General features: G+C 42.3%; 1 protein-coding gene across 1 annotated transcript in view; it reads right to left on the bottom strand.

The window, feature by feature from the left end:
* NYAP2 (neuronal tyrosine-phosphorylated phosphoinositide-3-kinase adaptor 2) overlaps window positions 1-12711 on the bottom strand; it is a 182541-nt gene extending 169830 nt beyond the window's left edge. The window contains exons 1-3 of the mRNA XM_045031524.1: window positions 12616-12711; window positions 10612-11716; window positions 3378-3620 (exon numbers count right to left, since the gene is read on the bottom strand). Coding sequence (XP_044887459.1) covers window positions 3378-3583 — 206 coding nt within the window. The 5' untranslated portion in view covers window positions 3584-3620; window positions 10612-11716; window positions 12616-12711. The remainder of the gene's footprint in view (window positions 1-3377; window positions 3621-10611; window positions 11717-12615) is intronic.
* Between the last annotated feature and the right edge of the window lie 13071 nt (window positions 12712-25782).

The following is a 25782-nucleotide window of genomic DNA, read 5'->3' as shown; positions in this document are numbered from 1 at the left end:
GCATTTTAATTTTTGTAGGTCCTTTTTCACATTGTATTTACAGAACACTGGCACCATCTAATGCATTTAACTGAACTATTTTATCTATCTTAAAAGTTTCTACCCATGTAACTGAGAAAATAAATAAATTAGTCCACGCTATTTTGTTAGCAACAGTGATTAACCTTCTTCTAAAAAGAATCATTTTATACTCAAAATGAATGGCTCCCAAAAATGGTATTATTAATGCCAGGGAATGTTTTGAAAATTGTATCCTCAGTCAGAAACACTTCTAACCCAAACAACAATATTTGTTTTGAGTTTTTTTACCTCAGCACACTTCATCATGTGGTCTCTGGTCTTTTCATGATTTTATGCCTGCATGTGTTCCCTAGCAACTACTGTCTCTCTCTAGATCACATGTGCAGGAACTAAAAGTAATCTAAAAGACCAAAGTTAATAGTGCACATACTTAAGGATAGTTGAATGAAACAAAGAGGGAAGTAATAATCCCATGCCATATTTTATGCCTGCCACTTGTCAACAGGGAACATGGCATTGGATAAATCCCTTGAGGTCTCCACAAAGAGCAGACTTGCTTGCAATCAACTTAAATGGCTTTTGATGTCATTGCTCTTTTAGACAAGTCAGATTTCTTCTAGGTTATCACAGTTTTCAGTTCTCCTAATAAAAGGGGAGAATAGCCCCTCCTCCTTTCCCACCCCAGACTGTGTGCAGGGAAGCCTGTGGGAGAGAGCTAAAGGGAAGGAAAACTTGTTTCCCAGTCCATGGAACATTCAGCAAGAGGCCAGGGCCATTTTCAAAGAGTTTTTCTGCCTCTATGCAGCCATGGTGCCCTTCAGACATACCAACTCCCTGGCTGTGACTCCCCACTGCAAGTGCTTCTGCGGCCAGCAACAGCCCCCAAGAGGATCCCTGCTGTTAAGGGGGGCTCTGTCAGAATGGTAATATGGCCTCAGGTTTTATTATCCTTCCTGAAAGGCCACTGGGTGGCATGATGCAAATCCATCCCCAGATCTACTTCCATCCAGCACACCCCTGACTCCTTTCTTCCTGAGAAAGGAGAGATGATTACCCCACCGACCCCTGCCTGCCACACAAATCTGGGAAGCATGGCCTGGCTGTGGGTGGTTGGCCTGTTTCCTCAGCCCTTGGTGGCTGAATTGAAAAATAATAATTAAAAAAAACCCCAACAATTGGTTTATTTTGACCCAGTGGGGTTTTTTTAGTTTGTTTTTATCACCGAAACAAAGTGTCCAAATGGTTTGAATGACTTTGACATTAAAAAAAAATAAATCTTTTTTTCCCCAGCTGAAACAATTTGCCAAATGCTCTATTTGCCATCCACTAACTAAAAACCAAACCAAACACATTAACACCTTTCTTGTTTCCTTGTCTACACCAAGGAAGTTTATCAACAACTTTCTCCTATTGCTAGAATCAGTTTAGCTCCACCTGGGGCATCTTACTCTAGACAGGCTGCCTCCTGCAATGGCATGTAGGTGACAGTGAATAGTGATGCTAGTAACTAATAACTCATCTACACTAGAGCCAGCATTAGCAGCAACAGGCCATTTTCAGCAATATTCCTCTAGGGCAGATGTGGCTTCTGTGTCTTTTCTTCCTTCCCAAGTGTGAGGTCTGTGGAACTCTCTGTGTTAGTGTGTTGTACAGACATTTACCTGTTAAAACCCAACAGTAGGTAAGTTGTGTGTGTTTGTGTATGTGTATGTATGAGAGAGGGGAAGAACAAACATATACATTATATAGCTAGTTCGCTTACATAGCGAAAACAGAAAGGAAACAAAGATGGCACAGATTAAACAAAAGCACAACCAGCATAAACCAAAACAAAAAACTAACCTGTTTTCCTTATGGCCAGTTAATATAACCTTATCACTTCATATGTATTACAACTGAACCACCAAAGAAGCCCTACATTCTCCACTCCCGAACATTCTGAAGCACTGTAAATATAGTATGTCCCACAAATCCCTGTCAGGGTATCCTACCCTCAGAAGATTCCAAAATGCACATTTGATTACTTATCACTGTTCCCCTACCATGTCACACTGTCTTTTCCCCCTTCTCCAAACACAAAAGTAGCATTCAAACAGAAAATCCAAAGACTTCAGCAAACACGGCAGTCACAATTTCAGCTTTTGTTGCTTTTCCATGCAGAGCGCCAGATCTACTTCTAGTGCTCTATTAACATTCCATCAGAATTAATGGGCTATTAAGGTGTCCCTGGAATATTCAGCAGCACAGCAGGTCTGTTTTACCTGTACAGTACATGGTACATTTTGCAACATTTAATCACTTATATTACTATGCTGAAGATTCACACTGGGGAAAATATTCAAAGAGCCTCCTATCTCTGTGTGTTCAAATCCTTCATTTGCATATGCAAGTTTGGTACTTAGATAGGTGGTTACTCGGTTTGTATTATACAATTTGTCCTTTCCCTCAAAGCAATGTAAGATTTGAATATGTAAATATGTCTTTTGCTCATCTTTTTTTTCCTGTCCATGAAAGTGCATAGTTCTCATTGACATCCCTGGGAATTTGAGGCTAGATCCAGTAAGCACTCTATTCTTAAGCTACTCATTAAAATCTATGGGAGTTCTGTATATAGAACATTTACAGAATCCAACCTTTTGTGCATATATGGGATCTATTCCATTTCCATTGAAATGAATGATAAAGTTTCCGATAGCTTCAGAGAGAGCAGGATGATGAAGAGATCCCATAAATAGCAACTAAGTTCTGTGAGTTCTCTGCTATTATTAAAGTATTTTTTTATATAAAAGCATCAAATGAAGAATAATCTATTTTGATCCACAAGGAATATTCCCTAATGTCCCAATCCTGCAAACACATAGGAATGTATTTAACTTTACACATGAGATGTTCCATTGGAGGGATTATTCAGATGTACAAGTTACACATTTTAAAGTGTTTGCAGGATCATTTCCTAACTCTCCCAAGAAATGCAATTTAATTCACACCAACCTAACTTTTATTTAGAAATCACACTGGTGAGGGCCCCAAACTCATACATTTGGTTAGAGATATATTCTGTTAGATACGAGTATTGTCTTTCTCACATTTTTGAGGACAGACCCACTCTGTCATTCATGCTTAGTGAAAAACATATGACATGAACAGCTCAGTGTGGGGCCAGCTCCTCAGCTGGTGTAAATCAACATTAGCTACAAAGATGTTACTACAGCTATGCTGATTTGTACCAGCTGAAGGTCTGGCCCTTTACTTTTCAATCAGTTTTACAGACCATACATCTGAAGCCAATAGTCAATGGGATTATTTTCTCATGGTCACTTCCTGGCAAACAATGTTCTTTTTATTGATATATTTACCGTTTTATTGCTTCTTCTTGTTTACGGCGTTTTTCATTCTTTTCTTTCAAGTAAGCCAGGTTTGTTTCATTCCTCATGCGATCATTCTCTCGAGCAATGTCTGATGCATTCTGTATAACCAAGCCATCATAGGCCTTCATCCCCATATCTTCAATATACTGGAGAAAAGTGCCCAACGTGACCTCCTCCTGATTAGAATTCATCATTTTGCAGGAGATAATGGATGAAGGAAAGCAACACTTCCTGCAGGTTGAAAGACACATGATACCTTAATCAGTGAGCAAATAGCTTGCAGTTTATTACAGATCATATGTTGTCAGTAGCAATTTGCAGTGCTTGGCAGGAAATATTTTTGAGGCCAGCCTCCTACTTAAATTTATAGCAAACAAGGCAAAACAAAACAATTCCCTTTTCATTTAAGTTGCCCAGAACCATCGGGTTATGGACATTGTAAGCTTGTGTTATCATGTGATCTTAATACTGTTTCTCTGCTCCCCTTTCCCTCCTCCCCTTCCAATTGTTTATTACATTCACTAAATTGCATCTTGCCCTTGAGTTGATTGTAAACTCTTCAAGGCAAGGACCCTGGATCCCTTGGTGTTTGTACAGTGTTCAGCACAGTGGAGTCAGGATCCTACCTCAGGTCCTAGGTTCATATTATTTACTAATGTTTTTAAATCATACCTTGAAGTGCCATTTATAAAGAGTTGATAAATGATTGTAACATATTAATCATAAGTTGTATGCATTATATATTGCTATAAACATAGGGGTTATGCATAGTTGTAAGCCATAGTTTCAAGCAATTTATTGGACTCTATAACAATTGGTTATTTATTAATATATATTAACCATTTGTCAATCCTTTATAAATAGACTCTTCATATGAAGTGTGAACATTTTTTCTGTCTTAAGTTCTTATATGGTGTCCATCACCTCACACTCTTTTAATGTAGCTATCCTCACAACGCCCTTATGAAAGAAGTACTGTTATCCCCATTTCACAGAGGGAGATTTGAGGCACAGAGAGACTAAAGTAACTTGTCCAAAGTCATGCAGGGTCTGGGTAGAATGAGGAAGGAAGGATGGTATCATTTCTCAGACAAGTACTGAGTCTATGTAACCATAATACAGCATAAGAACAATGCCAGGACAGTGAGAATACCTTAACTGATTTTGCTGAGCAGGCAATGAGAGTTCTGTCTGCATGTGGACTGTAGCATAGGAGCCACTGTTTAACTAGCATCAAAATATTTCCTCTCTTTGTTATATAGTGTTAATTTTCCAGGCCCATTTCATCATTCTTTCGTGCTGCTGGATAAGTAAAATTCTGATTTGGACAGTTATTAGTTTTAAACACAAAATGAAAATCTCTAATAGTTTCCAATAATCACTGTGCACCTGTGAGCACAGCCCACACCATGAGACCACAGTGCTTTTAAATGCACAAAGGAAACCAAATTGGGAAAGGCAGAGGTCCTCCCCTCCCCACCGACCAAAAAAAATCTTCTCTTCTGTTTAGTAATTTTAGCTGTTACTGGTAGCAAAAGTAAGTCAGATTTCAGACGGAAATATTTTTGGTGTCCCATTAAATACAGACAATTTCATTGCCTTTACTTCCCTTTTTTTTACAAAAATGACTTTAGAGTAACATTAAAGTTGGGCAGTTAAAATCTTAAAAGTCAGAAAGGACTAAGGCCCCAATCATCCAACCTTATTCGCTCCAGGCAAGCCCTCTGCACCCATGCAGAAGTCCCCCTTTTAAATCCACTGGGGCTCTGTGTGGGCACAGGAGTCTCTCTGCATAGAACAATACGCAGGATCTGCACCTATCTTAAGGATCTAAGAGCAGAGTCAAGCTGGCAGCCTTGTTCTTTGTGTAATTTCACTGGCATTTCAACAGAAGTGAATTTGTACCAACGTGGCTACCTCTATAATATTGTCAGTTATGGAACTATAAGGCCTGAGATGGCAGCCCTTAGTCGGACAAACCTCCTATTGCCTTCAATTTAAATTCTACCTGATTATGGAACACAGGACTAGATTCAGAATTGTTCTGTCTCCAGAGTTTGTTTTCTTTTAACTAGAGATTTAGAATCTAGTCCCTTCCCTTATTTTAAGGTCATTTACATATAGACAAACACTTTCTGGGTATGTCTACACAGCATTTTGGAACAAGCGGGAGAAAGCCTCCCAGCCTGGGTCAACAGACTTGGGGTAGCAGGGCTCATGCCAGCGCTCTAACTGTAGCTGTATAGAGAGTGCTTTGAAGCTGTGGTTCAAGTTCTGAAACCTAGGACAGGGGATGGACTTCAGAGCCCAAACTCCAGCCCAGACTGCAACTTCGAAGTGCTGGCTACACAGCTATTCTTAGAGCTCTAACACAAGCCCCCCTAGGCTGAGTCTGTTGACCTGGGCTGGAAGGCTTTCTCCCATTCGGTCCAAAATGCTGCATACATGTACCCTTTCAGTGTACATAAACAGTAACACGTGGTAGTGACAGAGTTCCTTTAAGGTAAGGTACATTCAACCATGAAATCCTGGCTCCATTAAGTTAAAGGACATTTTGCTATTGGTTCACTGGGGACAGAATTTCACCCTTGAAGAATATATTTACTGTATGTTGATGAGGCTTTGGGGCCTGATCCAAAGTTCATTGGTCGATAGAAAGACTCCCAATGATTTCAGTGGACTTTGGATCAGGCCCTAAAGAATTATTAAATGGAGGATTATTCTGATCTTTTTCACTGAGGCATACAGAACTTTATTTGTTTATTACATGTCCTCCACATGACTTGGTTACTGCATTTTATTCCGTGTTCTCTTTTTCTGAGGCCTAAAATATACAGGCATTTAACAATATGAAAGAGCTGCTTAGCTAAGGCTCATGTTACGAAGAATTTTATTTTTTATTGGAGTATATTAATCCCTAGGTCAAAGCAATATGGAGAAGGCAAACATACATGTGCTCAATAGAGACGAGTCTCTGTTTTGTTGTATGCACTGGCCAGATATTTTATTAGATTGTGTTTTATTAGATTTTATTAGATTAGTATTAGTTACTATTTATTACTGATCATACAGATAGCACTGTACATTTCTTTGGTGTTTTAGAAACATAGAGTGACACACATTCCCTGACACAAATAGTTTACAATTTAAGGATGCAATTTTGCAAACACTACTGATCACAATTCTAACTACTATCATAGTCCCATTAAAGCCACTCCTGCAATCACTTTATACCAAGCATATCACTGTCAGCTCAGTCCCATAGAATTCAGTGTGTTGTATTGACATCAGTGGCACTACACATTAAAATAAGTAGTGAGATCAGTAGCAAGTGTTTGCTGGATCAGATCCTAAGTATCTGATATAATTTTTGAATTTTGCAATCTCATGGCATTTGCCAGTATTTGAAACTTGTATCTGCCATGCTTAAATAGGGCATAAACTTCAAACAGCTGGGACTAGTCAAAGCTTAGAGTACTTATTACTGTAAATGTTGTTACTTTATTAATCTATCCTGTGTAATATGACAGACTGATTTTTGTTAATACACAATGGTGTTGCTTCAGACATTTTATTACTTGAATATCCAGACTGGTTAGAATGTGTAACCAATACATGTGGCCCTTTGAGTCGTAATATGCATTGTCTGACACTCTCTCTTGGTAATATTGGTTGTGGATAACAGTGATCAACTGCTGACCAAAGGTTTTAATTTCTGGCAAACTCAGACAACAAACCATTTCCAGTCATCTATCAGAGGAGATAAAAGTCAAGCAAGTATTCTGTTTGAGTACATTTACATTTGATTACACATCTGTAAGTCACTAAATATGTAATGTAAGCCTGAGGTGAGGCAACATTTTGTCAACCCTGTTGTGCATACAGTGCTCCTGGAGTTTTAATTAGCTGGTGATGAGAGGAAGAGAATCATAGGGCTACTTGCATCTTGCATAATCAACTTGTTTTCAGTGTGTTTGATTTTTGAAACTGTAAAATACTGGCTAATTATTACATGGAGGTTGCTTAATTTGAAAAATTCTCTTGTACCATTTTCCACCCCTCTCTGTGTGTATATATATATATATACATGGGGAGGGGCCTGTTTCAAAAACACCTAATGTCAGCCTAATTCTGCTCCCAGTGAAGTCAATGGTATGGCATAGTAGTGATAAGTCAATGCCACTGATTTCAGTGAGCACTTTTGACAATCGATCCTACAGTGAGGATATAGCTAAAAAGGTATCCAAGGCATACACTTCATTTCATAAAAAATTACATGAAGGTATATGTGCCAATTACACGAGTAATCTCATCCTGAGAAAAGCTAGGGCTCTTATTGTTCTCTGTTCACTTGATGTCCAGGTGGTTTTAGAAAACACCTCAGTCCATATGTTTGTATTCATTCATTGTATTCAACTTCTCTATGGGTGCTTTTATGACGACAGTAAATCTGGACATTTTCTCAAGTGTAACTGTATATGCTGGATGACTTGACAATCCTATACAAACTGGTCCTATATTTATCCCCATAAATGTGCTATGCTACTGTGAATACCATTATATTTATTAATGTACACAATAGAATGCAAAAATGTTATATATTGATGTTCCATAATATCAGTGAGTAAGCATTTTGGGGAGGGCCTTGGAAGTTAATCGCTGTACATTAGCAGGACAGTTTTTTGCAGTTCAGGCAGGACAACCCCTTCTTCAAAAAACATCAAGATCTGAAAGTCTCATCACCTTCTCCTCTCCTCCAAGTCAAAGTTGAGAGACATTATCAGGGCAACATGGAGCAGCTTACAGTGACACTGCCCATGCAATCAGGTGACCATATGAAAGAAATTAAACTAGATTTTTGCCAACTCTTCTACAACTGTATACAGTTTACTGGCAAGGGCAAGCAGTTCCCTGACTGATTTTTGCCTATTAACAGGACTGAATGTAAGACACTTGTAATACTTGAGATGTGATTTCTGAAAATGTGGGTAAATAATGGGTGGTGTTTCACAAAGCTGCTATGACATACTCTAGCATATCTTTATACATTTGAAATATAATTTTCTATTTGATCTGATGCATAATGTACAGAATCCTAGTATTAAAAAACTAACATCCATCCAGAAAATGCACAATCCATGTGCAAGGAATGCTAAAAGTCAGAGTACTAAGTGCAGTGATTGCGTGTAATATCATGCTATTGCTATGTTGTAAAATTCAGAGAAGTGGCCCCACCTTTATTCATGGTTAGGCCACCCCAAGAATCTTCACAGTTGCTTTTCACCTTGCTTGATAGACTCAAAATGCAGCTGTGCTACATTGAAAACTGGCAATGTTGACATTAAACTGAAGTAGCTTGTTCAAATAGTGACAAAGGCACTGATTGCTTTCTTCTCAAATCAATGGGAGGCATTTTGTTTTTTAAACATAGGAGGATTAAGGCTGACACAACTCAACAGTGGTGTAGTACATGTCATGAATCCAACCCTGGATTCGTGGGGGATATGTATTCCACTTCATTCCTGCTTTCCTCCCTGCATACTCACGCTCCTCAATTTTAAACCCCATTCACTTTAGCGTTACTTGTCGGCTATCTCAGCAAAACGCAACATTTCAAAAGCATTTTGCACAGATCAAGAATGCTAAATTGCCACCCTTCCCTTTGAGTTTGTGCTGCAGTGTTCCAGTTGCTTGCAAGTCAATAAGTGCAAAGTAGCCAGACCACATCCGACTTTCACAAACTGATGACTACAGCCCCACTAATAAGGGCCTCGTGGTACTGGGGAGGAGACAGTATACTTTTTCCTCTCCAAAAGAAGCGACTGCAAATACATCAGCAAATGGAAAGAGATGCAGCCTTCCATAAAATCGCTTCTATATCTCTCATAATATTTCTACCCCTGTGCCAGGCGAGCTTCCATATGTTAAATATTTGATTTGATTAATTGTTAAAAGGAGAAGCATGAACAAGCAGTGCATCAATAAAAGGCAAATAACGAGCAGGCATGTTGTTTGTCTAAGTAGTACTACACTAGATTCTAATGTCAAAAAGAGAGCAAAGTCTCTATGAATTAGGCACTCAGGCTTTCCTATGTCATTCCATGCAGTTTAGTCATTTTTTTTATTAAATAGAGGCTAATTGAGTCTTAAATGCAAATAATTATTTACAAGTTATCTTTGCTTAGATTACATACTATCCATCTTGCACTCATTACACTCCACAATATGAGCACCAGCACCTGAGTGAAAGCCACAGAAGCTAAGTGATGCTAAAACCTTCACTTAAAGAGGTTAAAATTGGCTGTTTGGGAAGAATAAAAAAAAACTGCTATGTATATTTAAGAAAATAGCCTGTGGCTGTAAACTTTCATCTTTCAAGTGTAAAGGTAATTCAATCAAGAGTTTAAAATAACTAAAAAAATATTCCCCAAACCTTAGAATTTGGGTCACTTCATGCTGCATTTTGGGCAGCAGAAAGATCATTGCCTACAATGCTTCCTCTCTGCTTTAGAATTTAGAGAGCTGTTATTGTTTACTTTGCAATAAGACACTTTGATCAAGGTGCCTTTTCAAAAAGCTTGAATATGTTTCATCCAAATCCATGTTGTCTTAAAATGTAACAAATCTGCATTCCTAACAGCAAGCACTTAGTGTAATTATGAGATTTAGATTATCCAGATACTACTGGGGAGAATTAGAAAAACCTTATGGGCAAACAGAGATGTGTATTTGAACTTAGAAGAAAGAAGGGATCAGCTTCTTGTGTACATGATTTTTTCCCTCCCTAAAGAAAATGAAACAGAGATTTTACTACTAAGACTAATGTATTCAGATGTTGTAAAATATTAATAGTGTGGCATGTCTGATAAGTAACTAACACAGATGTTATGAATCATATCAATTAATACATCAGAATATAGCAAAGAATGTTTTTAATAATTTAGCACTGCTTTTTACAAATGAAAAATCCAGCTCAAAATGTTCCTATTATAAACACAGCTAATGTGTGTAGTTACATAAAATAGTCTGAGGTACATTTACAGCATTGTTTAGTTAAGAAATAGCTTGATTAATCTGCCAAAAACAGATAAGCAAACTTTGGCATTAGACATCCCTGACTACAAATTATTCCAGTTTTGTAAGTATAATTTTGCTTATCCTTCTCTAATTAGCACTGTATTCTATTAACATGCGCAGAGAATTTTTAAAAACATGTACGTACCAAAATTTAAGTCCACGGGGACTGCTAAGTGCAATAATCAAAGGTGACTTTTGTCTGTAAAAGCCCTTTCCTGTGGTTATCTCAGTGCAGTCTGAAGGAATATTTCAGCACCATAAGAAACAGATTTGCAATTAGGCTCAGTTTTTCTTCGGTTAAAGTGCATTAAATCTTGTTGGCAAAGATGCCCAGATTGTAGAATTCTGCATCACTAGAAGTCAGTGGGTTATGTTAAAGATCTTCTTGGTATAGAATTAAAATGGCCTTTAAAGTTTGGCTTTTAAAAATGCAGTGGCAAGAGAAGACAGGTGCTTGCTTCTTTAAATCCACATTCAGAGAACAGAGGGCATAGAAAATAGGAGGGTACAAACAGCACCCTGCTTTGAGGTCCAGCTGAGAAGAAACTGGATGATGTTTACCCACTTTACAACGTAGAAGATTACACCACCGTCATATGCAATAACACAGAGATTGCTAAGGTGCCTCATTTGAATGTATTCTGTGGTGACAAAAATAAATGAAAACAAGGAATAGAAAACATCCTATCCAAATGGCTTCTTGCAGCAGAAAAGATGCTCTCTCTCTCATTGCCACTTAGATATAGAAGGTTTGAAGCAGTCAAGCTTGTGGCATCGTCTCTCTCCCCCGTGACTTACAGGCAGGCTTGCTCTCTCCAGCTGCCTTAGTCTGTTGATGCTGCTGTTGATTAATCAGGGATTCTCAAACAAAGAGCAAGCCTACCTTCTGATATAAGCAGTAATCTGGTTCTCTTCTCTTTCTGCAATCCGCTTGTATTCAGCAACCAAGCAGCCAGCATTCTAGTACCTTGGATAGTTCCTGCTCACTAGGCCCATTGGAAAACGGATGAGAAGAAGCAAGTGAAGAAATGACAAGAGACCCGAAAACAGCATCATTCTACTTCAGATTTCAGCTCCCAGGGGTTCAGTTGCTCATTAAAGCCTCCTATCTAGGCAACAGATTCTCTCTTTTATCTCCACCGTACTGTAGTCTGATTAGCAAATAATCCAGTGGGGAAAAAATCTGCATTAACAACACCGTACATCATATTTAGCCTCTGTAGGTAGGAAAGAATATGAAACACACACACCTTAAAAGAAAAAGAAAGAAAAAAACTGTTCTTCCTCGGAGAATGGGTAAGTTAACCTTTAGCCCATGTTATGGCTCAAGGAAATGAGCAGCCACTTAAACAGAACATCTAGGTCTCAGTTTGATACCTCATATTGATATATCTTTTGCACTCACCCTCACTGTAAAGCAGTGCAAGGCACACAATTACTGCTGACGCAGATTAGGCTGCTGCTTGGGGAAAGATGGGAGGAGCTTTTTAACCTCATCAAAACAACCTTCCACCACCTGCTCCCATTGCATGAGAACAAAACTATCCTACTTGGACAGAATAAGCATGATCTGTATGCTGCTTGCCTTTTTTTCTCAAAGAGAGATGCACTCAAGAATCCAGCATGCTGCATTATTAATATCCAGAATGTAACTATGCAATTTTATAGCTCCCTAAATTTGCAAACTCACTTTCTCAAGGAAGACTTTTATTTCTGTTTCTTAATTTTTCACTATATAATTGTATTTGCTCATATTCTATTTGTTCTTCCTGGAATTAATGCAGCTTGTCTTTGTCACCCAAAGCTGCTAGATCAGACACAAAGCAAAGGCGCTCAGTCCTAAAACGTGAAGCCAGTGAAAATGGAGATGTCAAAATGTACACAAGAATGTAAGTTACACCATTGTCTAACATCAGTTCCTTCCACCTTCCCCCCACCACCCCTGCACACTGAATCACAGTCACTTCTTTACCTTGCATGAATTTTAAATCTAATATTATATTAATGTTTGAGTGATTTTAGAAAAAATAAAAAGTGAGGCTCACTGGATAAATTCCCATCAAACTGGTGCATATACACTGCAAAGGCAGTATTACTATGAACATGAACACTAGCAGTAAGCAGCCCCTTAGACAGGACACACACGTACCTTTATGATAGGAATAATTTGTGCAGATTCATTATGTCTATGCTGGAATATTGGCGTATGCTCTGTTTAGGTACTTCTTATATCCACCCAGAAGCTTTAACAGGAGCAAAACTTAACTGCAAGCTTCCCGAATAGTGGAATAACTTGGTATCTGAGCTCCAGCCTGAGAAGCACGATACTAAAAATTGTTTAAACAGCAATAATAAATAATTCAGTTACAATGTACTTTGTGAAGGTGGCTGTGCCAGGATACTCAGCCTTGGGCTGCACAACCACATCCCACTGCACCTGTTACGGCTTATGGATCCTTTAAAACTGGGAGCTATAGTTTGTAGGTCATGTGCTTGCTCCTTAGTCATGTGCCCAACAGGAAATTTCATATAATGCGGTCAGGCCAGGGAGCAGGCTGGAGGGACCCCGGGGCAGAGGAGGTCCTGGGAAAGGCCCTGTCTCTGTCAGGTGAAAGGCCTGGGAAGGACACAGCTGCAGGAAGCAAGAGCCAGCTGGAGAGGGCTGTAAGGGCCATGAGTGTGTGAGTGTGGGGCAGTGAGTGTTTGGGTTGCTGTGTGTGGTGGGGCAGCTACCCCACCCTCATGAGAGAGGGGGCTAGAGTAGGCCAGAGCGGCTGTGCAGGCTGGCAGCCAATTAGGGAAGGGCCTACTGAGAGCCAATCAGGGATGAGATTAGAGCCAGCCAATCAGGGCTCTGCTAGGCCCTATATAAAGGCAGCCCAGGAAGGGAGCAGGCAGTCTGTCCCAGACCTTCCCCCAAGAAGGTCTGTCTCCAGAGCAGGAGACTAGCATCTCAGACAGATCAGTGCTGGGCAGGCTCGGGGGAAGCATAGTAGGGCTCTGGCCCAAAATGTGCCAGACTGGGGGCCCTGCTAGAAAGGGCCTAGATGGTGCCAGGGGCCGGAGGGGAAGTGGTCCAGGGACAGTTGGACAAGGGGATGCTGCCAAGCAGGAGCAACATGGTCTGGACACCAACGGAGGATAAGAGACAGATGGGACACCGCCAGCAGAGGGTGCCAGGACTATTAAGAGCTAATTCCCAGACTGAACAGAAGGAGATGCTGTGGTGGTGAGTCCCAACAATGTCACACTGGGTTTTTGCTTCTAACTTCATAAAGAAACTCCCTGAGAAGAGGAACTGGGACTGTGCTGTTTGGAGCATTATTTCCCCTTCCTCTGATGGTGGATCAGCCCAAAAGCTTAAAGTGGAGTTAAGATTGCTGCCAGATCATAGTGCCTTGTGCTCTGCCTATTCTTCCAGAATTGCAGGGCCCCCAAACTCTGCACTAGAGAACTAGGAAATGCTAACTTAAGATCCTTCCATGTATCTCTAAGAAAACCTTGCTGTAAACTTATTAAAACCTGAGAAAACCAGGGACTGCACAGCCAAGGGACTGCTTACAACCCAGCATCTCAATCAACCTTAAATCTGCCCCCAAAGGCAGGAGAGAAGAGATGCCCCTGAAGCTGATTCAAGAGCAGAGCTAGCAGCTCCCTCCTTGAATCAACTTCTGCCCATACCACAGCATGAGCTTCAACTGGGTGAGCAGTGTTGTGATGGAGATCTTTCCCTGCATTGGAATGGAATGGCTATGTGTCATAGGTTTATTCCCCACTTTGAACTTTAGCGTCCAAAAGATGGGGACCTGCATGGATCCTTCTAAACTTAAATCCTAGTTTAGATCTGGTACTGCTGCCACCAACCAAAAATATAGTGTTTTGGTACACTTCCTGTTCCCCCAAACCTTTCCCTGGGGAACACAGATCCGAACTCCTTGGATCTTAACACAAGGAGAAATTAACCATCCCCGCCTCCTTTCCCCTCCCTGACTTTCCCCTCCCTGAGCTTCAGTGAATAATGAAGGTCTCAGAGCATAAAGGGGACTGGCCTCAGCAGCAGGCTGCTCTGCCAAAGGGCTGACATTCCTTCCAGACTCCAAGGGTAGCCTGACGTCTGCAGCCAGCAGATCAAACCAAGGGCTTCTCTGGGGAAGGGAAGGCCCCTTTTACAGGCTATTTGACCACTTGGAGTGGGGCAGAGTGTCCAGCTCTCCCTGCTATAAGGGGAAAGCTGAGAACAAACTGCTTATGGGTTTCTCCAAACTTTCTCACTCTCCAAACTTGGCTAAGCTAGACACATTTGGAAAGCTGTCATCTGCACATGCTCAGTAAAAACTTCCAAGGCTTTAGCAGCAAAAACCTCAGATGATTCCATCCTCAGTTAGCATACTTAAGCCTCTCAGCTCCTAGTGCTGACCAGGCTGCATATGTGCACCCCTACAGAGCAATTGAGCATGCTTCATCCCCTCACAGCTCCTAGCTGAGACAGAACTGCACACATGCCATCCCTACACAGTGACTGAGCATGCTCTAGCCCAGGGAAACAGGCACAAAGCTAGACTTCACCTGTAATGGCTGTTCCCAGCTACTTGGGACCAGGCACTGGAAATAAGACCAATGAGCCTGTCTCTACTGTGCTCTTGGCAGCATGGAGGGAAAAGCCATCGAAGTTGATGGCTGAGAGGTCAAAAACCAGACTAGCAGGGAGGGAAAGGAGCAGAGTGGAGAAACTGAGAAACTCTCTGAAACACACTGGGCAAGGAGATTGGGAACAGGAGCTAGTGAGGGAAATGGGGGTGAGAGGTTGGAAACCACTGAGGTCGGACAAGGAGCTGGAGGGACAAGGAATCTGGGATTGGTGAGACAAGGAGACTGGAACTAGAACCAGTGGAGTGGGGAGGGAGGGAAGACAGATACAACAAAGATCTGGGGTGCAGGGGCAGAACTGGGACTGGCTGGGCAAAGAGACTGTGGCAAGCAGCCTAGGAGGAGGGAGACTAGGGCAAGGAGACAGGAAAGGATTGGGGGAAGGGACACTGAAGTGGTTGGTGAGGACTGGAAGCCAGTTGTGGGGAGGGGGTTGGAGAGGATGGAGCTGATGGGGTCAGGTTTGAGGGGATTGGGCAGAAGTGTCTGTATTCACTAGGACACACTCCCCTCCAGAGTCCGGAATGGAACCCAAGATTCCTAAGTCTGACCTTTCCTTTGCTGCCAGCAATCTCACCTGCAAACACCAATTCAACTACCTTCTCTGGGTGGACAATTCACAGATCTACCACCCTACTCCAGACCTATCTTCTTCTGTTCAAACCAAAATCTCAGCCTGTCTTTGTGACATCTCAGCATCAGCTCAGAGTCAACATGGCCAAACCAGCTCTTAATCTTCCCCTGCAAACCCTCCCACTACCTATTTTCTCTGTGGACAACACCACGATCTTGCAACTTAGAAACCATCCATAAAATATTTTTTTTCACAATGAACTTATCAGAACAACATATTGAATTAACAATCATAGCAAAAAGGTATGTCAGGGTCATTGTTAGTGTAAAAATAAAATTCAATGTATCATTCCCAACCCTTTCTCAAAAAAAATGCATAATACAAGGGCAATTGCAATGTGAAAAATGTTCTACAAAAAAATGAATTTGCAGAATATTGGCACCATCTAATCAACAAAACTAACTCATCCTCTTTCTAATCCTTCCAACTCTCCTTTGCCATAATACTTACAAAAAACTTAACAACATTAGACTGCTGGTGTGTTGAGGCCAAAGATTATCATGCTGATCAATAATGTCTCATTGTTTCCTTGTACTCCCCTTCAGTCTGCATCCATGTTTTGTCTTATGCTTCAATTGTAAGCTCTTTGGGGCAGCAATTGTCTTTTGGTTCTGCACAATGGGGCCTGGTCCATGCCTAGGGCTCCTAGCAGCTATGACACTATTATTAATAATAATAATAATGCATCACCATTCCTCTGCTGTCAGCAAATGTCATCTTCAGATGTAGGATAAAGATTTGCATCTCCACACAGCCCCTGCGATGCAAAAAGCTGCAGACTGTTTCTACTGAAAAAGGCTGTTATACTTTATTTAAGCTCAAACTGAGTTAATAAGTATTTAAGAACACCAGTAGGCTAATTAGAGCAGAAAGTATAGGAAACAAATGAAAGCTTCTGTCTATATTATGGGCCATTCCGTTTTGTTACATCACCTTTCTTCAGTTAATCACAGTAAGGCTGTCTGAGGTTTTTAGGTGGGCAAATGCAACTAAGCTGCAGGGTTAAGGAAGAGGACAGAATCCCAAAAGGGACTTTATTCAGTGAAAAGAGAAATATAATTACTGATTTTCAGGCATTTCTAAATCTTAATTTGCATAATCACTTATTTAAAAAACCTGTGTAACAGGGTGCCGGCTAGGAGAAACAAGCCAGGCCCCTGTTAGCCCTGTTCCAGAGGAAGAAGAGTAGTAGTTGGGCTGGCTGAGGGGCCACACCCTAATTACCAGAGTGGATCCACATGCAGGCCTGGGTAGCCAGCCTGCCCTGTAAAGCTGGCTAAGACAGGAAAGGGAGGAGTGTAGGTTCTAGATCCCTGCTGGCTGGGAAGTTAGTAGTCTCCCAGAGTGTTGGTCTCTGTAAATAAGGTGGTGGGAACGGACACAAACAATAAAAGGACACAGGTGCTGCACTTCAGTTGGTCTTTGACTGCGTTTGTGAAGGGGCTGGGAGAAGGCACCGCTACATGTGGGGGCTTGTCTGGGATCCTGACGCCAGCGACTGGTTGGTGGCCCTGGAGATGGAAGAGACCTTAAAATGGCTGGTGAAGCAGCAGGAGGAGATGCAGCAGGCCCTGGTCAATGTCCAGTTGGCCCAGCAGACCGAGAAGCAGGCCTTCCTGACCGGGCAGGTGGAACAACAACGGAGCCTACAGGACTTTATCAGGGAGCAGACCAATACCCAAGCACAGCTTCTACAGTGGGTGGTGAGTCCTGCGGTGAATGAGGGTATGCGGGCTTCAGGCTGGGGGCTAGGCAAGATGAGCCCGGCAGATGACCCAGATGCATTCTTGGGGACATTTGAGTGGGTAGCCATGGGCGCCGGGTGGGAAAGGACAACCTGGGCCCTCTGGCTCTCCTGTACCTGGTGGGAGAGGCTCAAGCTGCCTATATGGCGCTGAGTGAAGAAAACACCTGGGATTATGGGCAGTGCAGACTGCTATTCTAGACCAGGTGGGCCTATCAGTCGAACGCTATCGGCAGAAGCTGCAGGCCGATCGCTGGACGGTGGCCATGCGGCCCTGTGCCTTTACCTAGAGGTTAATGGACTGGGCGACCCGGTGGTTGCAGCCCGAGATACGGACCATGGTGGAGATTATGGACAGTGTGGTCATGGAACAGTTGTTACAAAGCCTTCACGAGGCAATATGGGTCTAGGGAAGGCAGCACCAACTGGAGACCGCGGTCAGGTTAACTGAAGAGTATATGGAGGCCGAGGGACCCTGGAGGGAGGACTGGCGTTGGAGGGATAGGGAGCCAGGGAGGAAACTACCCGAGCCATCCTCCAGGGTGGCCCCAGGAAAGAGGGGCGAGCCTTGAGGGACGACTGACCGACCGTCCAGGCTTACCCGCTGGCAATGCGGCAAACCAGGACATACAAAACGGGACTGCCCAGAGATGGAGTGTGGGTGGGCTGAGTTTTGTGGGTGGACGCAGATAGCGGGACAGACAGGACGGACCCTGCCCACGGTCCCTGTGAAAGTGGGAAGAAGACCCCAAGCTGGCATGCTGGATACAGCATCTGGCTGTATGCTTGTACAGTAGGCATTGATAAAACCGCATTGGCTGGTCTGGGGGGCAAGAATGGCCCTGGGGTGTATACATGGGGACAAAAAGTTTTGCCAGGTGGCCCAGGTACTCCTGGAAGTGAAGGGCCGCTTCAGGTGGAAGTGAGTGGGGGGTCCTGGAGCGGTTACTGTATCCAGTGGTGGTGGGTGGGGACTGGGGCTTACTACCAAGAAGGAAGAAAGGGGGTAACCCCAAGAGGGGGGCATGCTGCCCGAGCCAGGGGGCTGTTGGAATTGGGGACGGACGTAGATCCATAGAGGCAAATGAAACTTCTAGACCAGGGGTCGGCAACCGGTGGCTCGCGGCTCGCCAGGGTAAGCACCCTGGCGGGCCGGCCCGGTTTGTTTATCTGCCGCGTTGGCAAGTTCGGCCGATCGCGGCTCCCACTGGCCGCGGTTCGCGGTCCCAGGCCAATGCGGGAGGCAGGAAGCGGCGCGAGCCGAGGGATGTTCTGGCCGCGGCTTCCTGCCTCCCGCATTGGCCTGGAACCGCGAACCGCGGCCAGTGGGAGCCGCGATCGGCCGAACTTGCCGACGCGGCAGATAAACAAACCGGGCTGGCCCGCCAGAGTGCTTACCCTGGCGAGCCGCGAGCCACCGGTTGCCGACCCCTCTTCTAGACAACCGAGCCCAGAATGGGCGAGTCCACGGGAGGCCTGCCTGGGGGAACTCACGAGCTTAGGTCCCTCAGGGGAAGGGCTGGGCCTTGCCAAGGGCTCCCAGGAAACGGCACCTGCGGATGAGGTCCCGAAGCCACACGAAGATGTGGGGGAAACTGAGGCAGGGAAGACCCCACCGAATGAGTGGATAACTTTCAGCCCTGTCCCTCAGGTACAGGAGGAGCAGGGGTTGGGGCCCCTGCCACCATGTGATTGGTGTGATGATCTGCGGGCAGAGGCAGAATTAGGGGGGCTGCCACTACCTCCGCAGTGTACCTTCTGTGGGAGGGGGATAGAGCAAACACTGGCAGAGGGGGCTGGGGCTCAACCAGTTCTGGGGAAAACCTTCCCCTCAGAAAACCCCACACCGAGTGAAAATAAGAAGTGAAAGGGCTGAAAGGCGGACCATATGCCTCTTAAGGGGGGAGGGATATAACGGTGCTGGCTAGGAGAAACAAGCCAGGCCCCTGTTAGCTTTGTTCCAGAGGAAGAAAGGTAGTAGTTGGGCTGGCTGAGGGGCCACGCCCTAATTACCAGAGTGGATCCACTGGCAGGCCTGGGTAGCGAGCCTGCCCTATAAAGCTGGCTGAGAGACAGGAAAGGGAGGAGTGTGGGCTCTGGATTCCTTCTGGCTGGGAAGTTAGTAGTCTCCCAGAGTGTTGGTCTCTGTAAATAGCTGTAAATAAGAGGTTTGTGGGAACGGACACAAACAATAAAAGGACACGGGTGCTGCACTTCAGTTGGTCTCTGACTGCGTTTGTGGAGGGGCAGGGAGGAGGCACCGCTACAACCTGCAACAACCTATTATGAATATACATCCACAAAAGACAATGATAACTGCACCAGCCTGTCTGAATGTAAATTATGCTGTGAGTTTTGGTTTTGTATTGGGCAGTTGGTACCAGTCTCTGACCATGCTAAGCAAATGATATAGTTCAGTGAAAACCTAACTACTCCATTCTGCACTGAATTTTACCACACAATGTACCAAAAATGTAAGAGGAAACCTGACCAACATGGTAATCATGCTTACACTGTGAGGTAAGATTGAAGGGGAAACTATCATTTGTAAATGCTACATACTAAAATGTTTAATATCTATTTACCATATCCTACCCTCCTCTGCTCTGATGAGCTGATATAAAAGCTCACTAACTGAGACATTGGCTTTCAAACTATATTACTAGAAGGTCACACAGTGTTGCTTCTGTATGCTGAGCTGTACACCCAGAGAAAGAAGCATGTGAAGCTGCTGCCTGTGATGTGTATGCAGCAGCCAGGGGAGCCAGAGAAATTCCTCTGCCTGCAACACTAGGAATTACAGAATTATCCAATGCAATGTTCAAACTTTGTTTATTGCTGTACATACCTACATACATACAGACACGAAGAGTGTATATTCTTCTAATTGCATTTTATTAAATACAAATAGAATGGAAGATAAGCTTTTATGGCGGTAAAGCAAGGGTCCCCAATGCAGTGCCCACCAGGGCGTCTAAGTGTGCCCGCGTGCTGGCTGGCAGCGAGCATCTGCTGACAAGCAGCTTCATCAAGAGGCGTCACCATGACATTTCGGTGGCGACGCCTCTAGATGACGCTGCTTGTCAGCGGCATTTCGGTGGCGACGCCTATTGACGTTGCCGCTTGTCTGCGGCATTTCGGCGGATGCTCGTCTGCCGTCACGGTCCTCTGTGGCTCGTCATCTGGCACCCGCCAGACAAAAAAGTTTGGGGACTACTGCGATAGAGGATCTAGAAACTTTAGTTCACTTGAATAGTCACTACTTGTGGCAGTAGGCCACATGAAGTCAGTTGGAACTACTCTTGTAAGAGTTTGCAGGCTCACGTACAAGTACAAATTTAAAAACCAGTTTATTTCTACCTTTCAATGAGAAAAACCCGCAGTAAATGTGAATAAGGCCATCTTACTTGGGCCCTGCATTGCTCCTACTGAAGGCAATGGCAAACTTTCCATTTTGTGGGAGCGGAACTGCACCGGTTCTGAAGTTTTTGATATTTGGAAAATTAAACTAGCCCTGGCTACGTCAACCCTGTCCCTGCAAGAGGCTGACTATCCTCAACACCCAATGAGTCAATAGGAGTTTAGGCTGTGCAGGATATCTCTTATCACATCCCAGCAAGACCCTATTCAGTGCACTGGGAGTAGTTTTCAAAGACACAAATAGTAGTTAGGCACCTAATTCACCTAGGTGTCTAACTCCCATTGACTTCCTAACTGCCATTTGTGCCTTGCATATCTCTCCCATTGTCCCACAGTGATCAAGTTATCCATGTTGGTTTGATCTTGTTATTGCTTAGGCAAACCTTCCACTAAAATCCATGGAGAGCTTTGCCTGATTAAGGAGTGAAGAACAAAGCCCTACATGTATTTGCATACACCACAAAGATCGTGTCCTGATGAAGACGATTTATTCTACATGACTTCTGGGGCAGCAGGGCTGTTTGTAAACTGAACTGTGATGTAAAATATTTCATTGTATTGATCATTTTAATTTCTTTTAATGGATTTCAATGACCATGGATTTCTTTCTAAAACTAGATTAGATTCAAGGTTGCTATCCAAACCCTTTAATTATTGGGCAGTGTATGTTCAATGCTTTAAGTAGCAATTACAGACCCTGTGATCTCCTGCAAAAAAAAAATCTATTAAAGCTGATAAAGACACATTTCTATATAGGATTCTGAAATGTGTTTCAAAAAAGTAAATTTTAACACAGGGTTTGAATTAGGCCAGCTCACCACCACGGTACTCCAGAATTTCAGTTTTTGTTTTAAAAAAGCATAAAGTCCTAGATGATATTTCTCAGAGCTATTGTTCCTGGCTCTCTGAAAACTCAGGCAGACTTGACATTTTCAAGGCTTTATTTGCAACCATAAGCACTGGCGGCTTAGTCTGATCATGCAGTGATTTAAGCATACAAGTAATTTGGTCAACAGAATTACTCATAAACAAAGTTAAGCATGAGTGAAAGTGTCATTGGGAGAAGTGGCAGAAAAACTTCTTGTCTGTGTTAGCTGCTTCTACTCTAGGGGGCCGTACCAGCATGCTATACCAACACAGCCTCCATAGCGTACACGTAGCCAATCATCCAGAGTGCATTGAGGCACCCAAGCCCCAGGGAGAAATAGCTACATTCTGAACCCCGGAGGGAAAGGCAAATCTGAGAAGCCCACCAGATCTCTCAATCCTATTTTGAACACCTGCATAGTCTACTGTGAATGAAATCCCATTTTGATGTCTCACATTGGTGAAGATGAATTTGTGGGTGGAGTTTAGAAGAATACCACTTTCTTTCTTCCTGTTTGATCCTTGAATCTGCCTTCATAAACTTGTATTCAAACTTGAAATCTTATGATATTAATACAATCTACAAATATTTTGTGCAGCTCTGTAGACAACTAAGTCCTGTCTAGCTAGGGTTTTTGTCCAGGATCCAGCATCCATTGCAACTTCCATGGGATTTGTGGTTGCTCAGTTCCTTAAAGTATCAGGCTGTTAGATAAACACAAACATGATAGGATTATAGGGGAATGAAAGAGCTCAAGGAAGAGACAGCATCTTGTGCTAATGTTCTCTAGACACAGACAAAAATAAGAGATGCATTGACTATGTAAATAATTGATCAATTTTGCTACATTTTTAAGAAGCTATTTAAAAGTAAATTGTTGCTTCTGGCTAAACTCCACTTTTCATTTTTTTTAACATGCATTTAGCTTTATAATAATTAAAACAGGCTATTTATTAGACTTTGTTCAGTCTAATTTACCTTACCTTTAAAAAAGCTAAAGCATATATTGGTTTTCAGAAGTATACAATAAAATGAGTATAAGATATTTGTTGCTACAAACCTGTTTATGTTGGTGCTATCCAAGCTTTTGAAAGCTGAACCCCACTCCTGGAAAATGAAACTAGTTGAATCTCAGCTGCAACCTCACCATGTATTGTTAAAGGGCTACCCATCTTAGTTATGTGCTAGTGTAAATCTTCATAATATATGTCCCTGCCTTTTATGTATGGCCTCTCCTCTCTTCCAGTCTGATAAATGGCATAGTTAACCATGACAATTAAATAATCATAACTGGAAGTTAGATTCCATTGAAATGAATAGAAAAGTTCAAATCTTGGAGCTATTGTTTCAGGCTCTCTGCAAATTCAGGCAGACAGCTCAGAATCAGTTAACCTCACTTCACATTTTCAGGGCTTTCTTCGCAAACCATGACACTGAAAGACTTGTTTTAATTTAAAAATGAAAGCTGAAACACTAGAGAACAATTTAGAAGACGGTTTACACACCCTCACCCACCAACCAGTCCTTTATGCTCTCCCTGCAAGAGGAGAACGCACACTTCGCGAAACAGTGGTTAACATGGAAAAGGAAGGTTCATTGATGCTGTAGAGCACATGTTTCATGTCTGAGCACAAGGGGAATAGTGATGAGCAGTCATCAAGTTACTTCATCCTAGTAGCAGTCCTGAAGCCAAAGAGAGAAACACATAACTAAGCACCTGACTTGCATGTGGTGAGCCATCCCATTTAAGCTTATGTCCTCTCAGACACACATTCTCCCTGAACCCTTGAGAATAAGAGGGCAAGAGCACTAGGAACTTGAGACTCATTTTTATTCATTATAGAGGACAAGGCACAATATTTCATTTTACTTGATCCCATGCCTAGCATCCAGTCACAGTTTTGCTGGACACAGCAGTTTTGTGATCTCTTTGGAACTCTATGTATGTTTTATACATAGGGCCATATTGTAGGGTCAGCTCTGGACATCCCAGAGTCACCAATGAGACTTGTAGGCAAATATCCAAAGTTCTTTAAACATCATGGAATTTTTAGTTAGTAGGAAATAACCCAAAATGAAATGGGTCAGAGCTAGACAGAGAGGAAAGAGATTGTAAACAGAAGAAGGGAAAGATGGGAGATACCTGAGGAAAAAAGAATACAAAACGCAGAAGGGGATTAGAGAAAAGGAGTCAGAAACCCACAAGAAGAAAAATAAGGAGAATGGAATGGAGCTGAAAGAAAAGGAGGAAAGTGGGAGATAAGAGACAAAGAGAAGGCTTTCAAGACAGGAAGACACACATGGCATTACAATTAGCATCATTTATTTTTGCTTCTATATTTTTTTGATGAGGGAAGGATGTTAGGAGTCCAGGGAGCTAGATTTGGAGAGAAAGGGGTGTTCTAAGCGGTGGATTTGAGGAGGCAGTAGAGGATGGTCTACTTGGCACAGTGAGGCAGCAAATTAAAAGATTTTTGCACCCGTCAGATTTTGCTATTATTAGAAACTGTACACATTTCTATGCAAAATTAGATAAACTTAATAGCCCCTTTTGTTCTTTAAACTTGTCCTTTCCCACATGAGAAAAGGCTATTTTTCACTATAAAAGGGAACTCCTTTTTAGCAACAACACACAAATTATGGCACCCACTTTGGCAAAATTGAACTTGAAATGGGCTCCGAGTAAAATGTAAAAAACTCGCATTTCACTTTTTTTGTGAACCACCAAGGAAACAGTCATTCCCTGGTCAGTCTCTAGATAAACAATTAAGAAAGTCATAGCTCCATGACCATAGTCAGCTACTAATTGGATAGTGAGAGTTTAACATATTCCTGCACTGCCCCCCTTTATTTCATGAAAATATTGTGATCCTTTGTACTCTCTTGGTATAATAGCTACTCCTATCAATGGATGTGCTGAAATTTCCCCCATGAAGGAATTAAAGAATGCAAATGTGGAATACCAATTAACCTCTTTACAATTAAAAATATCCCTATCTATTATAGCACCCATTAGCGATACTTTAGTTAATGGTCTGTCAACATTTCCATTAGACCTTTTCCCCCTACACCCATACAGAGCTAAATCCTGGCTAATCACCTTGAAAACTTAGCCATGGATTTACATGGCACCACATACATGGTTCAAATGAGGTAAAATATGGATACACATTACTTTGAGCCATTACATTCTAAGTATGTACACATCTGCTAATGTACATTAAAACATACTGCGGAATTTTGCAAGATGTTTTTCTCTCAATATTAGTACAGTTATCTCATGTACAAAAAACCCCACAAAAATCCCTAAATAATTGTAGAGGTCTGTCTCAGACTAATATGGTGAAAGTTGCAGTTTGAAGCTTTGTCCAAAACAGACTCCTTTCAAACAACATGGTTTAGATGATAGGATCATCTTTTCAGGAGATTTGGGACAGTGGGTTATGTTCTGTGGTATGTGCTATAATTCCTAGACACTGCAGGGTGAATTAAGGACAAGGGTTCAGCCTTAATAGCTCAGAATCCCCTGACATCTTTATGGTTAAGCCACACTCTCCTCATTATTGTAATGCAGATTTTTGTATGTCAAATTCATTACAAATTTAACATGTTCATATATTTTGCATTTGTCGGTCCTTGAAACATTAAAACCATGTTTAAACATTTTATAGAGTACGAGCAAAAAGAAAAACACAAAGCACTGCTTATACAGACAGGAAAAAAGCCATATGAGGTAAATCCTAATCTACAATTTAACTCTTGGTTTCACCATTATTTCTCAGTATGTTCACAATGGTATTGACTGGTGCTTGTAAAATGCTTTGGCAACATTCTAAGTATTTAACTTGCACCTAATTATTGAACTTATTCTTCTGTCAACTTTATTCTCACTCGGAGGCAATGTAGCTTTGATGTGAACTAATTAAATCCAGGCCATGTAAATGGACTACCACTCAGCAACAAAAAGCTGTAATATGCTCACTGGTTTAAAAGAGTTTTAATG

Source organism: Mauremys mutica, chromosome 9 (genome assembly GCF_020497125.1).
Source record: "Mauremys mutica isolate MM-2020 ecotype Southern chromosome 9, ASM2049712v1, whole genome shotgun sequence".
Classification (NCBI taxonomy): domain Eukaryota; kingdom Metazoa; phylum Chordata; order Testudines; family Geoemydidae; genus Mauremys; species Mauremys mutica.
Note: the sequence above shows the minus strand (reverse complement) of the source record. Positions and strands in the feature narration are given on the sequence as shown.